The sequence below is a fragment of the Fringilla coelebs genome (genome assembly GCF_963513975.1).
Source record: "Fringilla coelebs genome assembly, chromosome: 2".
NCBI lineage: Eukaryota > Metazoa > Chordata > Aves > Passeriformes > Fringillidae > Fringilla > Fringilla coelebs.
In genome coordinates, this window is record NC_140029.1 from 24,312,312 (window position 1) to 24,330,443 (window position 18,132).

The following is an 18,132-nucleotide window of genomic DNA, read 5'->3' on the forward strand; positions in this document are numbered from 1 at the left end:
TTGACTGACTGTAGCTTCACAAGTTGTCAAAGACTTTAATATTTTTGCTAAGCATTGCAGTTCCAGGAATATGACTCCAGTCACTCATATCCAAACTATTGGTAGGAACACAGCTTATATGTGAACCTTTCACTTCAAACTTCCAGTATTCTGACATTGCTTTTTTGGAATATATTTATTTTGAGCTGTCTTACTTTAATTTCTACTTTGGAAAAAAACCTGCCAAGTACTTTTAAAATTCCAAGATGAAAAATGGTCATCTTTTTTTTCCCCAATTAATTAATCACAAGAAAACCTCACTGATGTTTCTTGAAATATCTTGCTGCTTATTTCCTCTCTTTTTGCTTCTTTAATATTATTTTGCAGGTAAACTGTATCTTGGAGGCCTTTGGACATGCTAAGACACCCTTGAATGATTTTTCCAGCTGTTTTATAAAGTATTTTGAACTACAGTTTTGTGAGAGAAAAAAAACGTTAATTGCAGGTAAGTATCACTTAATCTGTAAATTGTGATGTCACTCACAGAGTGCCAGATCAGAGATCCCAGTGTGCCATGCACAGAATTGCACAGCAAGGGATTCAAAGGACAGGAAAGAGGCCGGGGGATGGTTAGGGAGTGTCAGAGGAACAGATTTCCCAGCCTGTGAATTGATCACTTGTCAGGAGTGAGCAGCGCCCTGTTCTGTTCTAAGCAACCACAAGGTGGCAGGGAAAGACAAGAAACAAATTGACAACAGCAATTCCTCATAAAACCCAGGAGGTTTTATTTCAGAGATCAACAAACTGAGAGAGCTGTGTAGTGCAACGCTGTGAAGTAAGAGTGAAAAATGGATTAAGTTGTTAAGTTGTGCATTTGTATCTAGTATTGTTTTGGGTATTTTAAGTATCCCTTAAATTAGTGAGGAATATAATTTGTTTAGTAAATAAAAGCAACAAACCAAAAAAAAACAAAACAAAAACGAAAACTGAAAAAGCCAACAACAAATATATTCTGCAATACTGAAATTAGAAGTAATTTATTATAGCTTAGAGCTTCTTTTAGAACAACTAGGAACCATATTGATCTTTATTCTTAGAGGCAAGATAGTATGAAATTTGTTCCTGCTTTCAGAGTAAGTGTGAGCCTTCTGATCCCTAGTAAGTATTCATGAGTAAAAAAAAAAAAAAAAACCAAAAACAAAAAGCCAAAAAAAAATTAAAAAAAATAAAAAAAAACAAACCAAAAAATCCAAGGAAATTGAGCAAACTTTCAGTTTGATTCTCTCTTCAAAAGCAGTCAGAGAGAGCTTTCATTTCTGGTCCACATAGGTCATCATAAAGCTACTCACTGTCAAAGCAAGGTATGTCTGCAAAAAGAACTACACACAGTGTCCTGCTTGCACTGTTCCTGGGTGGAGAAGCTGTAGGGCAAGACACACTTTTGTTCCAAGTAAATTAGATTCTGTTAGATAAGCATTTCCAAATCTACTCTTTAAAAAAAAAAATATTAAATGAGTTTATGCTTTCTGAAGAGTTTCCTAAAAAAATTCTTTGGAAATATTTCCAATTACATTTTCTTGAGACAGTTCACTGTACTTCTAGAAAATACGATAGTTCCTTCATGGGAAATGTCATGCATGGGAAATTGCTAACACTTTTTTCAGGTTGTTTTGTAATGATACTTTGATACTAAAGGGGCTAAATATGTCTGCTTTGTAAACAAAAAGTGGCCCTAGGCTGCCTCCATCAAAGGCTTTAGGTGGTTTAAACTCCTCCCCAGACAGATATTACAGGTGGAGATCTGGAACAATTTGCTAAGGCAGGGACATGCAAAGTGCGTGTGCACACTTTCGTTACATAGGGCAAGCCCAAGGAGGCACTCCCTGTGTTTTGAGTGGACACCTGTGAAGTTTGTGACAGCTTCTTGTTCATGCTGAAGTTCTTCTGGACCCTGGAAATGCTCTGACTTTTATCACAAGGTTTATTCTTCTTGCAGAAAGAATAATATACCTAAAAAACTGAAATGTTCCCCATAATTTTCATCATTAGATTTGACTTGTTCTTCAGCGTAAGCTGTATTTCTGCCATGAAGAAATCTTGTTTTGAAAAAAAAGATGGAGAGTTTTAGTGTGGCTCTACTCAAAGCCAGTACAGATATCTGAAGAGGTTTTATGTAACAAAAAGTTTTATTTAGAATAAACATTTAGAATAAACTACAGGCCAGTGATTTCATTAAGTTTCTATAATAAATTAAGAACTCAAAGATTGATCTTCTGGCAAAAAAAAAAAAAATCTTTCCTAGTGAATGACTAACTCCTACAACATAATAGTAGAAGACTGATTTTTTTTTTTTCCCCCAGAATGGTCCTTCAGGTAAGTTGATATAATTCCTAAGGCAAAAATTAATGCCTCTATAAATTTCCTCAAATGACTCAGAAAGAGACATAGGAAGAAAAAATAAAGTCTGAAAAACTTATTCTCCAGATTTTCTGCTATGCTTTTCAGGCATTGATTTTCCCAGTCTTCACTTTTTGAAAACCAAGGACAGATTTTTTTTTTTTTTTTTAAGGTACATTGAGATTGACTAACAAATCTTTTCCTGTCTTTACAAATAGCTGTGTTTAGGACAGCATGGTTTTTGAGAAGGAGCAATGTAGTTTCTAGGAATGCATAGCTGAAAGACGGGTCTCACTGGCCACACTTTTAATACAGAATCTGCTTGCTGACTGTGTAGCTGCTGAGTAGATCAAGTGGGCTGTTAAAGGAAGTAAAAATTTGTTTGTGCCTGGAGGCACAATTACCATTGCTCAGAAATGACACACTTCACTTTGGAACTTTATAATTTTTCTCCCTTTTATTTCACACATAGATTAACAAACATATTTCACTTTGTAGAAAAGCATACTACCATGATAATTTTCTTTGTGACTCTTAGCACCATTAAAATGATGCTCTGTTTGATTCTTATTGATTTGAAGCTTGGCTTTTCTTAGCAGCTCTTCCCACTGCTGGAGATGCTAGTTGAGATGGAATGTATTTAGCCTTATTAAAGTGCAGGTGACTTGAAGTACTTGGAAAAGGCTGAATTAATTTGTGTCATCTGAATAAGTGATGTTGCTCATCATTAAAGTTAAATGATAGATGACCTTTGGTAACATTTTTCCTGCTTGTATTAATCAATGAATGTTAAAAACACCTGAAGTGGTAGTTATGAAAGCCTTAGTGAAGAATATTGCACACAAAAATGTGATTAAAGATTTGCAGTGAATTCTTTTCAAATTAATTGATGGTTGGATTAGTTTTACTGTGAAATTAGTTACAAGCACAATAAAAGATGGAAATCATCCTTCAGGTTCATCTATTGTGCTTTACCCTGTAGAAATGACAGCCGGGTAAAGATTGATTCTAATGAAAGTGTGTGTCTGGGCCAGTCCTGCCGTGATTGCATTACTTCAATTTATAATGTGTTGCAAAGTTACTGGAGCCAGAAACATACATGATTTCCCAAGTGTGTCTTTCCACTTCCCGTACAGGTTTGGGTTTTTTAGTTTTTTCTGTAGTGCAGCAGCAGAGGATTAGATGGATGATACACAATTTCTCATAATATTGATTCCATAATAGCAGCTCACTACTGCATTTTGTAGGATGATTAAATGGGCCAGATCATGTTTCCTTGCTTCAGCAAGTCAGAGGTAGAGCTCCTCTCTGTCAGTCCCGCTGTCTCTTAGCCAGACTCCCAGGCATGGTTTTGGTTGCCAGCAAATGTCAGGACATGTCTGTGCTGTTACATGAAGGGAGTGTAGAGGATGTCCCTGGCTGATGTACCACTGACCTTCTGCACTCCTTGACTGGGGCGTGTCCAGGATGGCTTGGCCTGTGCAGAGTAGTTCTTTGAGACCCTCATAGTTGTATTTAGTTCATTGACAGAATTTAGCTGCTGAGGCCTTCTGCAAAACAATATGTTCAGGATTTCATTTCTCTCCCATCTACGCTGTCTTTCAGCAGTTTTGTCAGAGGCTGTGTTCCCTCATACACACTACCTCAAGTAACCTCAGGTTTGCTGTGTTTATTCCAACAGTAGAAACAGAAACTTAAAGAACTTCAAAAGATAAGTGGAGTTTAAAATGAAATGACCAGACAAATGCAGATGATACAGCAATAACCTAGCTGTGGACATTAGCAATTGTATGGTGACAGGAACTGACGTTCTGCCTGCTGGTCTAATGCCTCATTACACTGATGCAACTACCTCTGATACACACTGTCATTCACCAAAATGAATGACATTTCACTTTGCATTAGGCAACACCTGTGAGTCCAAAACTGGTTCTGAAAATTTGGCTTTAATCCCAGCCAGCTTAAAAAATGTAAAAAATGAGAAAAATTCTAAGAAGATGCGAGTGGTATGCATTTAGAGAGCATACTTCCTGTGCTGCAGGATGCATGCACCAATATTTACAATGACTATATGTTCAAGAACTATTTCCAGTTCATGAAGAAAGGAGTCCTGATTGAGTTGGTTGAAAGCCAGGCTATGGGAAGCTATAGTTTAATATTCTCATCTGCTTACTGGTTTCAAAAATATAGGTCCTCTGTTGCTGAGAAGTGCACCTTATGCTCTAAACTCAAGAGCCCTTTCCAGGGCAAGGATGTTTGCAAAGACTCTGCGAAGGCTCTGCCATATTCCAGATATTGAAAAGCCCAGAGCTGCAGCAAAATGGGCTGTGTCCATGTGGTGGAGGTGATCAGTTGTGAAGTGATCAGTTGTGAAGTGCAGTGCTTCTGGTCTTTGCACCACAGCTAGCATTGAAGTAGTTAGATAAATTGTGCCAGCAGCTGGGTAAGTAGGAACTGGGCTTAGGTTCCCACTTACCAGAAAGGCCCAGACTTCTAGCTGCATTTGGACATTCCCTTGTTCTCTTAGTCTCTTGCATCTGGAACCACATAGTGGTGTACTCCCAGAGAGTAGCCTGCCCAAAACAGTGACCATCCCTGTCTCTTCACAGGTATCTCTAAAATGCCTTTTATCTTGCAAAAAGGTAAATCCATCTGAGGCTCAGTATTACGTTTACTTCTGGGCTTTGCCTCTTTCAGAATCTTTGTGAGCCTGAGGTTATGTATGATCCTGTAAGCTGTTTTTCTGTAGGCAAATCTCACTCAGATTCATCCTCCTTCATCTTCTTCCCCAGACTGCTGATTCACATGGTGCTCATTTATTCAGGTCATCACAGCCCTTCTGAGATGCCCGTGTTTCCCCAGGCTCTGGTCAGTGAGCCTTTTTATAAGCTGTTCTGCAGAGGATTTGCCTCTTTGTAGCCATCTAGAAGCTAGGTGGTTAATCAAAACTATTAATGTCTATGTTCTTGATTACCAACAGAGAAAGAAGAAATGCTTCCAAGTGTGTTTTTAAGGGGTCTTGTGTCTCTCTCCCATCTTTCTGTTTAGGAGGAGGATAGAATAGATGCCAGTGCTCAGATGGCTACATTTTGGTGAGATGACTAATAGCTTGTGCCTTAGAAAATCTTGCCAAATATAGCAACTGATACAAATCAACAGAAGTATCTTCAAAACTAAGTAGTTTTGATGGTAATGTCAAACAGTAAGTAAGTGTGGTAATAACTTTGTTCTACCAATTCTAATGGAATTGGGGTTTTGTATGTGATTTGTATAGAAAACCAGGGAGTATAAATGGTAATGTAATATTCTATATGCTCCCCTCAGATCATTTTATAAGAAAAATTGTTTATTCTTAACTGTTACAATGGTGAATTGCTTAAGACAGTTAAGTTTACAACAATCAATGTAATTATGAATTTATATGTTTGTTTCTTAATCAGCTAGGATTTATACATACATGTTGGAGAAGTCTCGTGTTGTTATCCAACCTCTCAACCAGAGTAATTTTCATGTTTTCTACTTGATGATGGATGGATTGTCTGCTGAAGAAAAATACACCTTGTACCTCAGTAATTTATCTGCACACAGGTAGGAAAACAACTTTACATTTAGAATTAAAAGTTTTCTTATATTAATGCCTCTCTGCTGTTGAGGTCCTTCGTCTAATTGTTAAAATTTTTCTGACTTTTCAATGAGTTCTGAAATTATTTATTATGGAGTACCTGCTCATGAGTATTTTATTCTGAATTACATTTATAATGTCTTCACAAGATCAGAGTTTTATATCCATTTGTATTGTTGCCTCAAAGGAAAAAAAGGAATTTATTAGCTCTTTTCCTCTTTTTTGGACTAGAGTATGTCTATTGGTTTTGGGTTATTTTCCCTGGTGAAAAGTTGTTTCTAAAGGTAAAAATTGTTTGATTTATTTGTAATTTTCTTATGGAATATGGTGATTTTGATGAAATGTCACTAAATGTAACCTGATATCTCCATTTTCATTTTGATACTTACTTTATATCAAATTAGTAAGAAAAACAGAAACAAAAGTTTTGACTGCTTTGAACCCAAGGAAAGGATTCGACACCCAGCACCTAAAAAATGTCTTTCTGTATGACTCCACAAGATCTGGTTGTCTTGGCTCCCATTTGCAATCAAAGGAGACTGAGTCCCTGCTCAGCTGTACAATGACTTACAAATGTGGTTCAGTTCACCCAGGGCACAGAGCTATGTGTGTCTTCATAAACTCTGCTGATCACGTCACCTCTGTAGTAAGAGCTTAAATATAAAGAGCTGAATATAGACACCCAAATGCAGCATGTCTAAGGCTTAATATTCTCCAAGTGTTTACTATAGAAGAGGTCTTGGGGTTTTTTTATCTCAGAATTTATTCATTCTGCCTATTTTAGAATGAAAAAATATTCCTCACTTAGTTAATTTGCATTTTACTCTTCAGTCTTTGCTAGGTGTCACTGAAATGAGAGTAGGCTATTTAGTATTAATGATCTTCTCTTAAACTGACTACCTTTAAAATGAGTATAGTGAGTAACTGTAAGAAGACCAATAGTAATTAAAATTGTGTAAGAAGAATATTTTCAGGTTTTCACATCTAAGCCTTTTGCCATGGATTTTTTTCTTTTCTCAACTTTTTCATTTTCCACTCTGGCTAGTTACTTGAATAAAATAGCAGTTCTAGATACAGAACCTGTAAATAGAAAGGCACCACATAAATTTTTCCAGAAAAAGCTTCATTGATTATGATTTTTTTTCCTAGAAGTCTTCTACCTACCATTGTTTGGTAATGTTCTAAGCTGTTATAATTTCTGTATTGTACAGAATATCATACAGAACTAACTCTGAAGAAACCTCAGGCTAAATTCCTTTGCTAAAAATGATTCACTTCAAAGCAGGGAGAAGAAGAGTTAAATTCTATATTTTAAATTGTTTGAGGACTTTGAACACCAAAAGTATTCTAAGTTTCTGATGATTACTTTATTCCTCTTCTAGCATAAGCTGTTTGGAAGCACTCAGTTTTTTCAGAAAATGAAACAAAGTCCCTTTGCAAAAAGCTCAGATAGAAAAGAACTTAGTGTAAACCTGAATAATTAGATTCTCATGAACAAAGCTTTATCAGATAATCTGATAGTCATCTAAAAGGAACAAAATGGTATTTCTAAATAGATGTCTGAACATTGCAGTACCAAAGCTTTAGAAGTAATTTATAGCTGAATATTTGCATAAACCTGCTTTTATCAATAAAGCTTTGCATTGCCTATGTACAGTAGATTGTATCTTAAATTATTGAGAGTGTTTGGGCCAATTTTTTCTTACCTTAAACTCCTGAATGCAATACTTCTAGATATTTCTCAGCTGATAAAGTTAAATTAGGGATGAATTTCTACTGCATCAAACTCATGAATCAGGAAGGCAGGACCTGGCCTCTTTCATAAGCTCATTATTTCTGGCTTAGTCAAATTTTGATGAGATCACATCATTCTGGTAACATCCATAAGTGATTTTTTAATGTTTTCTTTGAACAAGTGTAATCTTGATTCAAATAGTTAAATTAGCTAGATAACAGGCCTTTTAAAACCTTTGGCAGGTTGTTTCTGCCCAGTTGTTTTTGATAATTTTTTTGTTCCTCTTCACATTGTTTAATATTGCACTTTTATGTAGAAGATTCAAGAATCTTATTAAATAATGACTATTAAGATCAAAAAGTACCCTTATTTTAACATTGTTTTTGTTTTCTTAAGCCATTGCAATGTAAGAAGTAAGATGTAGCATCGATTTTTTTACTCTTATTTTAGATAAAAGTACCTCAAAGATTGAAAGCAATTTTGTTAATATGATGCCATAAAAGATGAGATGCAGATCATGTTTTATGTAATATATAATCCTGAGCTGAGAGTTCATGTAAATTGCTTAAAGGGGAAATCCCTCCCTTTTGGAATCACTAAGAATCTCTGTAAGGCTGGGCTGTTGCCCCATCGTGTAGGAAAAGTTGTTTGGCTCTAAATCTCTGCTGTTTGGTGCTCTTTTGGGAGGGAGCTTGAGCTCAGAAACTTAAATATGAGTCCTTGCAAGCATTGTAATTGCTGAAGCATCATGTGAGGACAAATAGCTGCACACTTTCTATTGAGCCTGCATACAACTAGGATCTTAAAGGAGCAAGAATTTAATCTGCATAGGGAAGGATCTGAATGAGTGCATCTCCCATCGTATCTGCATGTGGATCATGATGGAGAAAGGCAGAAGTAATTGCTGCAAGGTAAGATCATTTTTCAAGACTGAGCAAGGGAAGCATGTCAGAAATGAGGAGAGAGTCTTGAAAGGGCGAGTCAAAGCCTTTTGATTGACAACTACTCTTGTGTGTTCATTATATTTGGAAACTGTTTTTTATCAGGAGATGGTTGATTGAAAAATTCCAATATTTCTATTAATTTACTTTGTTTCAAAGAACTCTAGGACTTCTTTATCTTGATGATAATAATTATGTGTAATACAGAGGCATTAGCAATTTGAAATTATATTCTCAACTTGCTCTTGATTTGCTCTGGATTAATTTTATTTTTTTTTCTGGGTGCAGATCACAGTCTATGACTGTAAGCAGTACTTTTGTGGTCTCTGAAGTTTGGCCTCACAAAAAAAGCATGTACCAGCTCTTCTAGCAGATGTAGTTTTGTCTCATAGTTACAGTAGGTGCTAACTTAGTGAGGAATCTTGCAACCAAGGTGAAACAGGGAACAGTAAGAGAAGTGACAGCGGTGATAGATTGATTTGTAAGTGATCTTCAACACTAATGAATGAAGGATAGGAAACAAAAGGAAATATAATAGCTATAGGAAAGAAAGTATTTTGGGAGAACATTCCAGAAAATAAGTGGAAAGTCCTGCTTTGGTTGCTTTGGGCCAATTGCTTCATATTAGTTAGTATTTCTGTTTCAAAGCTGTGGCATATAGAACAATGTAAGAATGTCATTGTGTAATATGTATATGTAAGACACTCAAACATACTGTTATTAAAAATCATGTCTTTACATGTGTACATTTATATTTAAAAATATAGCTTAAGGGCACTCAACTCTAGAAAATTATTTCAGAAAAGATGGTAGGTTTGAGAGCTGTTCAACTTCATGTCACCATTTTCAGTTAAACAAAGTTCCTACTTCTCCTAATTCATTGTACTGTAAAAACAAGTGAATAATTTGAGCTGAGGAAAATGTTATATACACATTCATGCAAGCTGAACTGAGGTCAGGGCATGCACTTTTTGTATTTGCATTATCAAACTGCTGTTCCCAGATGTGTAAAACTTTCTTTTCTCCCACTGAACAATGGTGTGCACTGCGCTGTGTGTTCTCTCTGCCTGTGATATTTCTCACAGCCTCTAAAAGCAGTGAAACTCTTCTGCACCAACAGATGTAGATCACTTCAGGGAACTGATGTACCTGATGTACCTTCTTTTACAGTTTTTTAGTGCAGGTGCCCTCTTCACTCTCAATAAGAAAACTTGAATTCAATATATATAGGAGTAATTTCAGTAAAGTGATTGATTATTTTTGTTAAAGTCTGAACTAATCTGAATCTTGATCACTGAGGAATTAATATAATTTTCTAAATTATAAGTCTGGTCTTCAAAAAAAAGGCTTAAAAATTAGTGTGGCAAAGTGAATGAAATAGAAAAGATCCCAGTAAAGAGATCCTTACGTATGATTTTTTTTTTTGTGTTTCTAGTAATCATCTTTTCTAACAAGCACTAATACAATGTGTTCAAAATAATGATTATTCTAGTAATATCCATATTGATCCCCACTCCTCCTTTCCCTTATATATAAGAGCCCAAGATGTGAATTTTCAAGGTTGTAAGTAGCCCATTACCACAGATTTCCTCTTTTCAGTACCCTCAGGTGGCAACCTGCCTATTTTATAGCTGTTTTAGATATGCACCATGGAGACCCTGCACGTTTCCCATATTTCCATGCCTTTCATCTTCTTTTTCTTTCCCTGTGTGTTTGGATGCCTTTTTTTTTTCCCATCCATTTGATTAGGTCCTCATTAAAAGTGCAACAGAAAGAAATTATTATCTTGAAACTACCAGTTTTTCATACCTGTGCTATTTGTCTACAAACCTTGCTGTGGTAGTCTAACAGTAAATTCACAGAAAAAAGTTGTAGGGCTTTGGGGGTTTTTCTGCTTTGTTTTGTTGTTGTTTGGGGCTGTTTGTTTTATTTTGGAACTTTTTTTTTTTGTTTGGGGGTTTTTGTTTTGTTTTGTGGGTGGTTGTTTGTTTTTGTTTGTGCATGTGGTTTGGGTTTTATTATTTTTAAATTTTCCCCACATAATTACAAAAATAGGTATTTTAGGAATGTTCCAGTCTTCTGATGTTTCTATGCTCTTTCCTTGTATTCAAGCCTAATAGATATTTTTTTCTTGTGCATATTGACTTTTTTTAAACTCTCAGTATGGCCAAAAGCTCAGTTCACAGAGGTGATAACACAGGACCATTCTGATCCCTTTGCTTCACAATTTGCTTGATGCTGATATCTGTGTATGCTGACTAGAGGAAAACCCAAGCATTAGACTTAAGTTACAAAATTAGGTGGATTTAAGTGTTGTGAATGAAACAGCTTGATCTGTAAGAGTTACATCAGATTTTCCCATCCTGCTGGAATGATAATTTCTGTATGAAGTGCCAAGTTTCATCACATTATCAAACTGCTGTTGGACATTGTGTGGTGAAACTCAGCATGAGATAATACCAAAATTTTAAGTCTCACCCAATCAAAGCCTAGTGTTGAGACTCCCTGAACTTCACTGTTGAGGATCAACTTAAAGTCCTGCTGACAGAAACTCAAGCTCTAGGCTATCAGGAAACTGGGATTAATTGTATTTAAGTTTAGGAGGAGGGTAAAGATCATACTCAGAGGTTTCTCTGCTGTATTCCACTTTTGCATTACGGGCAGGGTCAGCACAGGACGAGAGAGAAGCTGTGGCAGGAGAAATTGCGATCACCATCACTGCAGCTGAATGGCCATGATGGTCAAGTCCTTCTACTTCCAAAAGGACCTTCAAAAGATCTCTTACATTTAAAACAACATTCAAGTTCTGGTTGAACAAGTAAAGTTGTATTTTTGTGGTTGTTGTTTTGTACAGGTTTTCCTGTCCTAACTTGACTATGTGCAGCACATTCCCTTTCTCTAAAAAACTTGCATTTTAAGTACATTAACATTTACAAAACAGTGCAGTGGTACTAGTAGATCAAGCTGTGTACAGTAGCATGCCTGGAGAGCAAAGGGTATAAAGACTTTTGGAGCACACTTGACAATCTTTCTAAATAATGTGGCAGCATGAAGATGCAGTTTCAGGACACGGAAGATTTCAAAAACAAGAAAGTTAGGTCTGTTATTTTTGCTGAATTTGTTTCAGTACAATTAGAGGATATGGATAGGTGAAACCCTAAATAAAATAGAAAATAGTTTGGGTTGTTTGTTGGTTTTTTGTTTTTTGGGTTTTTTTAACTGCATGGTAGCAAATAATATAAAAATTATATACTTCCTGATATGATTTACTTTTATTTCAGCTGTCTAGTGAACAGCTTTAATTTATTTTTTAAATTTCTTTAATTTATTTCTTGACTATCTTCATGCAGTGCTACCATGAAAATCTGATTTACAATGAGTAGTACTATTTTAAGGGCCAGATCTGTAGATTTTGAATGTAATGAGGCAATTCCATTTATTTAGGTTCTACAAAGGTCTGACGGCTGAACTAAACCAGGCTAGTTATCAGGAAGGTAATGGGGAGAGATATAAAGCAGATGTATTTGTCTGAGATTCTGGAGCAGATTTAAACTTGTTTCAGTGAGTTTAATATCTATGTAATCTGGAATATTTTCAATGTCAAAAGTATTGTCTAGATTTTATCTGTTGTCTTTTGTGCTTTGCTTATTTACTTTTGCTGCTTGCTATTTGTTCTTTTCGTATTTACACTGTATTTACTGATGTCTGAACTTTTAAAATTATTTCTTTTTTGAGATTGAATCACCTTTACTGCATGTAGGTTAAATTCAGATTCCAACAAAATGTGCTTTCACATTGTTCTCTTTAATGTTTTTCCCTATCCTGTTATAACTTCAGCCTCCAGTTCCCATTTATTTCAACAGATAATAGTTTTTATCCCAATGCTCTTACCTTCTTCAATTTTCCTTTATTTTCCTCATTCATGCAGGTTTTCTGAGCAAATAGTGCTCATGAGTTTGTTCAATTTGGTTTATTCTTTATGTAAGCAGGAATTAAACCAAAAGAAATGTTTATGCTTTTGTGAGGTTTTTTTTCCTTAGACTCTTGTACTTCTCTTATTCTTTCTTTGAAGGTCAGGCTTCATTAATCTCTTGTACCATGATCTTCAAGTGTCAGTGTTGATCTTTGCACTTCAGAGGAGGAAGTGTGTAAAGACAACATCAACAAATGACTGATGTGTGTGATTTGTTATAATAATCATGACAAACTCAGTTTTATTGGGGATGGACACCAAAAACTATATTATATGTTTTATTAAGATACAACTTCATGTTTCAAAGTGATATTGAGTGACTGGAACTAATTTTATCTAATTCTAATGTGACATTTCACAATACTTATATTCAGATATATCTGAGATTAAAAAATAGAATGGAGTGTAAGTTTGGGATTTTTTTTCATTCAATATTGATTTCCAAAAAAGAATATTCAAAAATATTGATTTTTTACTCTGTGATCTAATTCATCTCATTTTACTTATTTGTATGCTTCACTTCTGTTCAGCTAGCTTTTAGGCTTAGTCTCATATTTTAGGCTTAGACTGCCATATTTTAATGAGAACTAGATGGAAACTAAAGAAGCCTGTTAGTATACAGAAGCTAAGAGGTTTTTTGGTGTTTTTTTAGCAGGGGAATTATGATGACCAAACCATGTAGAGTAAATCTTCTTCCTTAAGGTCATCACTGTGTATGTTATACAATAATGTCAGTGTTGAAGTTAATATACAGTTTGTTTCTGAAAATTTATTACATTTCCTCTATCTTCAACCCCCTTTCTGTGAGGCATTTGTAGATAGTCATGTCCTACAGGATACATTAGTAGGAGGTTGGCATTGAAATTACAGAATATATAATCAGGATCACATATTAGGTTTTCAAAACAAAACTGAAATGCTATTTATCTGCTTTAATTTTCAAATTAAGTGGTTACTTTTCTACACCTCATACATAAGGTATACCTCTATATTATTCATTTTGTTTCACAATATTTGTTTTGAGTATCTGCCTGTGCAGTTGTTTTGAGTGGTTCATCTTGAATTCAGGGTTAGTTACATACACACCTACACACTTGCATTCTAATTACATGTCAAGATATCCAAAGCATTTTTCTTCTTGAAAGCAGAAGCAACTTAGCTTTGGATTTTAATGATTAATTTATTTATTCCAGTTTCGACATTAGCAGTTTTTAATATTACTGCTTTACTCCCAAAGGATACTTTAAAAAATTACGCCTCCAGTGATGTTTAACAATCATTAGCTTACTTGAAATTCAAGAAGAATTTTTATTTAGCAAGGTAAAGGTATTAAAATTGCTCTGAGACAGCTCAGGGTCTTTGTCTGAGGTCCCAAGTTCAATTGTTATTTGTCTGGCTTTTGGAATAAATGCTGCAGAAATTCTGCTTTGTTCAAGAGTGGAAATCCGGAACTCATATTCCTCTGGGTATTTTCTTTCATTTGATGTTAACAATCCCCTCTCATTGTATTGTTCTTCATACATATTGATTGACTAGGGGCAGAGGTTGTTCAGTCCTCCATTGGCAGGGTCTGAGAGGCAAAGGCAAAGAAATCATTCATTTTGATTACTTCTTGTTTCAACAACTGTTTTTCTCTCCATCATAGCTCTAACAAACTGAACCTGTAAAACTATGTGTAAATGAACACATGTTTTCTCAGGAATTAATTTTATATTTATAGTGGTACAGTGGAGCCAAGGCACTCTTCTTTTTATTTCTGTGTTTTCCTAAATGAACTCAGATATCTGGTGATATTTGGTAAGTAACATTCCCTTGGTGTCAGCTTGAAATAGGAAAAATTGTGTCAGACCATATAAAAGTGCTCTTGATTTTGCCTTTTTATTGCTTTATTCAGTTTACTTTTGCATGTTTTGTTTTATTCCACAAACTTGCATTTGCATCGTTTGACTAGCATTGATACCATTTGATATTTATTTGGAGAGCTTTGTCTTTTTTTGTCTTCTTTGGTATGATATAGAAACAGGTGCAGAAAACAGGACAAGAATACTCTGTCTTTCATGTCCATGGCATGGCATGAAAGATGAAGAATGGGAGACAAGAAAAAACTGAAATCTGTTTCATTCATAAGAAAGAAACAAACTTGGTAATTAAGAGCAGTGGGATCTTTAGAGTCTAGTGAACACATCTGTCTTAATTTTAGTAGAAAACTATACATACTAAAAACATTGTTTCAAATAAATTGCTTTAAATGGGGAAAGCAAGTGCAAAAATAAACATAACATGTACCAGATGATTCTCCAATTTGTTGTGACTTCTGTTGATGAATATCTTACACCTTTAAGTTTTTGGGCCAAGTCCAATCTTTTGTTAGAAAAAAGAGAAATCTCCAGAGAGCTATTTTATGTATATATATATATATATTTGGTTTAATTTGATCCTCTGTTGAAGAAATTAAGTCCTGACCGTTTAAGCAGCCTACCAGTGTTTCATGTCAGACAGAAAACAGATGTAGCTCCGAGAGGTGAAATTGCAGAAGAAACCCTGACTTGAAAGTAGATGTGATTGCTCACATAAATGGTAGAAAAGTTAATTTGGCTTTTACTTCAAGTACAAAATATGTCTCTGCACTTTACTAGGTTGCTAATCATCTCATATGTGGAGGGAGATTCGGTGGATTCAGCTCCTGAAACCACTTAGCTATTACATTACATAAATCTAGTGTGATAACACAGTTCTGCAATTTATGTTTCAAAAGTCACTCTTAGAATCGTTTTGATACAATTACTGTAGATGAATTTCCAGTCAGGACTGGGTGTTTCAGAAATTGTTATTGACATACAGAACCCCAGTCACTGAACCCAGCTCATTTCAGTGTTAGATCTAGTGGAGTTGATACTCTTCACCCTTGTTTGAACTTGCTGCCTTCACTCAGCTCCCTGTGCTGCCATGTATTTTTCATTGCACAGGTAGCCAGCTCTCTCTAGGAAATTCAGGCAAGGTCAACCCAAAGTGTAGCATAGTTTTCGTCCTCTAGTTCTTTCATTAATCATAATTCAAAATTACCACTACTCTGAGGTTAAATCTGATTGTGTGAGGTTAGTGCCGTTTACCATTTCCATTTATTGGATTTCCACTGTATTTTCTGAAGTTGGTTACTGAAACTGAGTCTTGTCTAAAGCACAAGTAGCTAATTAAAATTTTCTGAATATGCTAGTTGAGTGCTAATGACCAGAGCACGTCAGGATCTTAGTTTCGTACAGCTCCTAAGAATGGCAACTCTACCAATTTGGCTTCTGAATTTATTTTATGCAATATAATGTGGGACAGAATGGTGTGTGAATTTCTTACAATAAATCACCCATTACCCAGATGATCTTTGGAACTTTTTAATTCTGTGAATAGGTCTTGTCTGTATCCAGTTAGCTTATGACACTTCCCTTGGAATCACAGCACAAAGTGTAATATATATTATATATTATTTTTATATTATATATTATTACAATATTATTATATAAATATATATTTTAAATGCACATATATATTAGCCTGTTGAACCAGGGAAGGCTGTATTTTTACCAGACCTGAGCAAAGGGAACTCTGGATCAGACAAGTAGACACGCTGGGGAGAGCTAGAGCTGAATAGGTCCAGAGTGTTTCAAGTTTGTGGATTTTGGACTCAATGATCTTAAAGACCTTTTCCAGCCTAATGATTTTATGATTCTCTGAATCTGTGGCCTGTCTGTGATAATAAGCCCTGTGTTTTTCTGATTGTAAGTTTAAGCATTTCTTGAGTATTAATATGGGTGAGAAAAATTATTAGAACAGATGCAGTTTGCACAAAGAGAGATGCAAATCAAGAAAGCTTTCTGAAATAAAAGCCTTTTATGAATTTTTTGCTGACTGAAATTATAGAAAAAGGAACTGAAACAATGCAGAAGTACCATTTGACAAACAAACTGTATTTGTAATCATAATTGTAGAGAAGGGTAATACATGGCTTCTGACAACTGCTGGCACCTTCTAATTTCTACTTTAACCTTTGTAGAATTTAAACCAAATCAAATCATGAAATGGATAGAAATCAATGTACCAGGCTGTCATTACAGCTTAGTATTAAACCTACACATTAATTGCAGTATTTATTTTGATGCTGGTACACTGACACCAGTTTTGTGTTTTGTTTTCCACCAAGAAGATAATTATGGAGATAAAGAAAAGTGATAACTAACCACTAAAAAAAAAAAGTCTGTGTAAAAATAAGTCTGTGGCCTTTCACTGTAAATAACTGAAATAGGAAAATAAGTTATTTCATAGAATAATTTTGTTGGAAAACAATTGGAGACTATCCTATGTCATTAGAATTTTCCAGCATTGAATAAAAACCAGAGAAAGTCTGGATGACCCTTCTTTGTTATAAATATTGCCAGTCTGATCTAGTGGGTGGCATCCCTGCCCAAAGCAGATGGTTTTTAAGGTCCCTGCAAGCCCAAGCCTTTCAATAGTGATGATGATTCTATGTATTTTTCTATTTAAATCATTGTTCACTTTTTTTTGGTATCACTTTATTGTCTCAAATAGAGATTAGTTAACACTGGCACTGCTACAGAATGTCCTAGAATTCTGAGTATTTCTTTGTGTTTGCTTCTGTGTAGCTCATGTCTTTGGTTTTAGAGAAATCAGACTCACTATCAGAGATATATCTATACTTCCTTGTAGCTGCAGTCCTTCCCCCATTTTGATCATGCTCTCTGACATTCCTTTCCCAGTATATTTTCAGCTCCATTATGTATATTTTCCACATTTCAGGCCTAATGTCCTATTTAAACAGGGCTCCTAAATCAGGTAGCCATTAAGAGGAATGGAGCAGCATGTATTAAAATATGTCCTATGATGAACTGAACTTCAGTGGGTATGTTATGGAATTAGGTTGGCCTCTAAGACAAAACTGGAACAAATGGGAGCATTTCAAATTCTTTGGTGATGTAGTTTATTCTGGAGTCAGTTTAAACATGCAATTGCAATCCTCTCTATCTATTCCCATTCCTGCTTCCCATATATCTTAGGAGGGAAAGGACTAGTTTAAAGCATAATTTATTCTGTGATCATCTTCTCTGGGTTTTTTTTCTACCTTTTAAAATTGTATTTTTTTTCATTTTTGTTAGAAAGCAATGTATTTGAATAAAACCTAGCTTTGCAATCCCTATGTAGTGTAGATTTTAGCACTAAGACCTAGTAGGGAGTCTCTTTGTCCTGTTTTGACACACAAACCGTGAAAGTACTGTAAATCTTCATATGTGCCTTAGATGCACTGCACCAACTGAGATCTTGGTGTGCAAACTCTGAGGTTTACTTCAGGTTTGCTGAGCTTCTGTGTCCTTGGTGCCTTATGAGAGACAAAGGAAGACAGCAGGGGATTTCATGTCAGAAGTGTTTCATTTGTGGCCCTTCATCCAGCATGATTTTATTGTGAGGCCTGAAGAGATAT

The 18,132-nt window shown here is 35.3% G+C and overlaps 1 protein-coding gene across 1 annotated transcript in view; it reads left to right on the forward strand.

Moving 5' to 3' along the window:
• The window catches only part of MYO16 (myosin XVI), a gene marked incomplete at both ends in the record, with an annotated part of 272,441 nt that overhangs the window by 126,108 nt on the left and 128,201 nt on the right, over window positions 1–18,132 (forward strand). Inside the window, 2 exon segments of the mRNA XM_084226992.1 lie at window positions 367–484; window positions 5,817–5,964. Of these exon segments, the coding sequence (XP_084083118.1) occupies window positions 367–484; window positions 5,817–5,964 (266 nt within the window).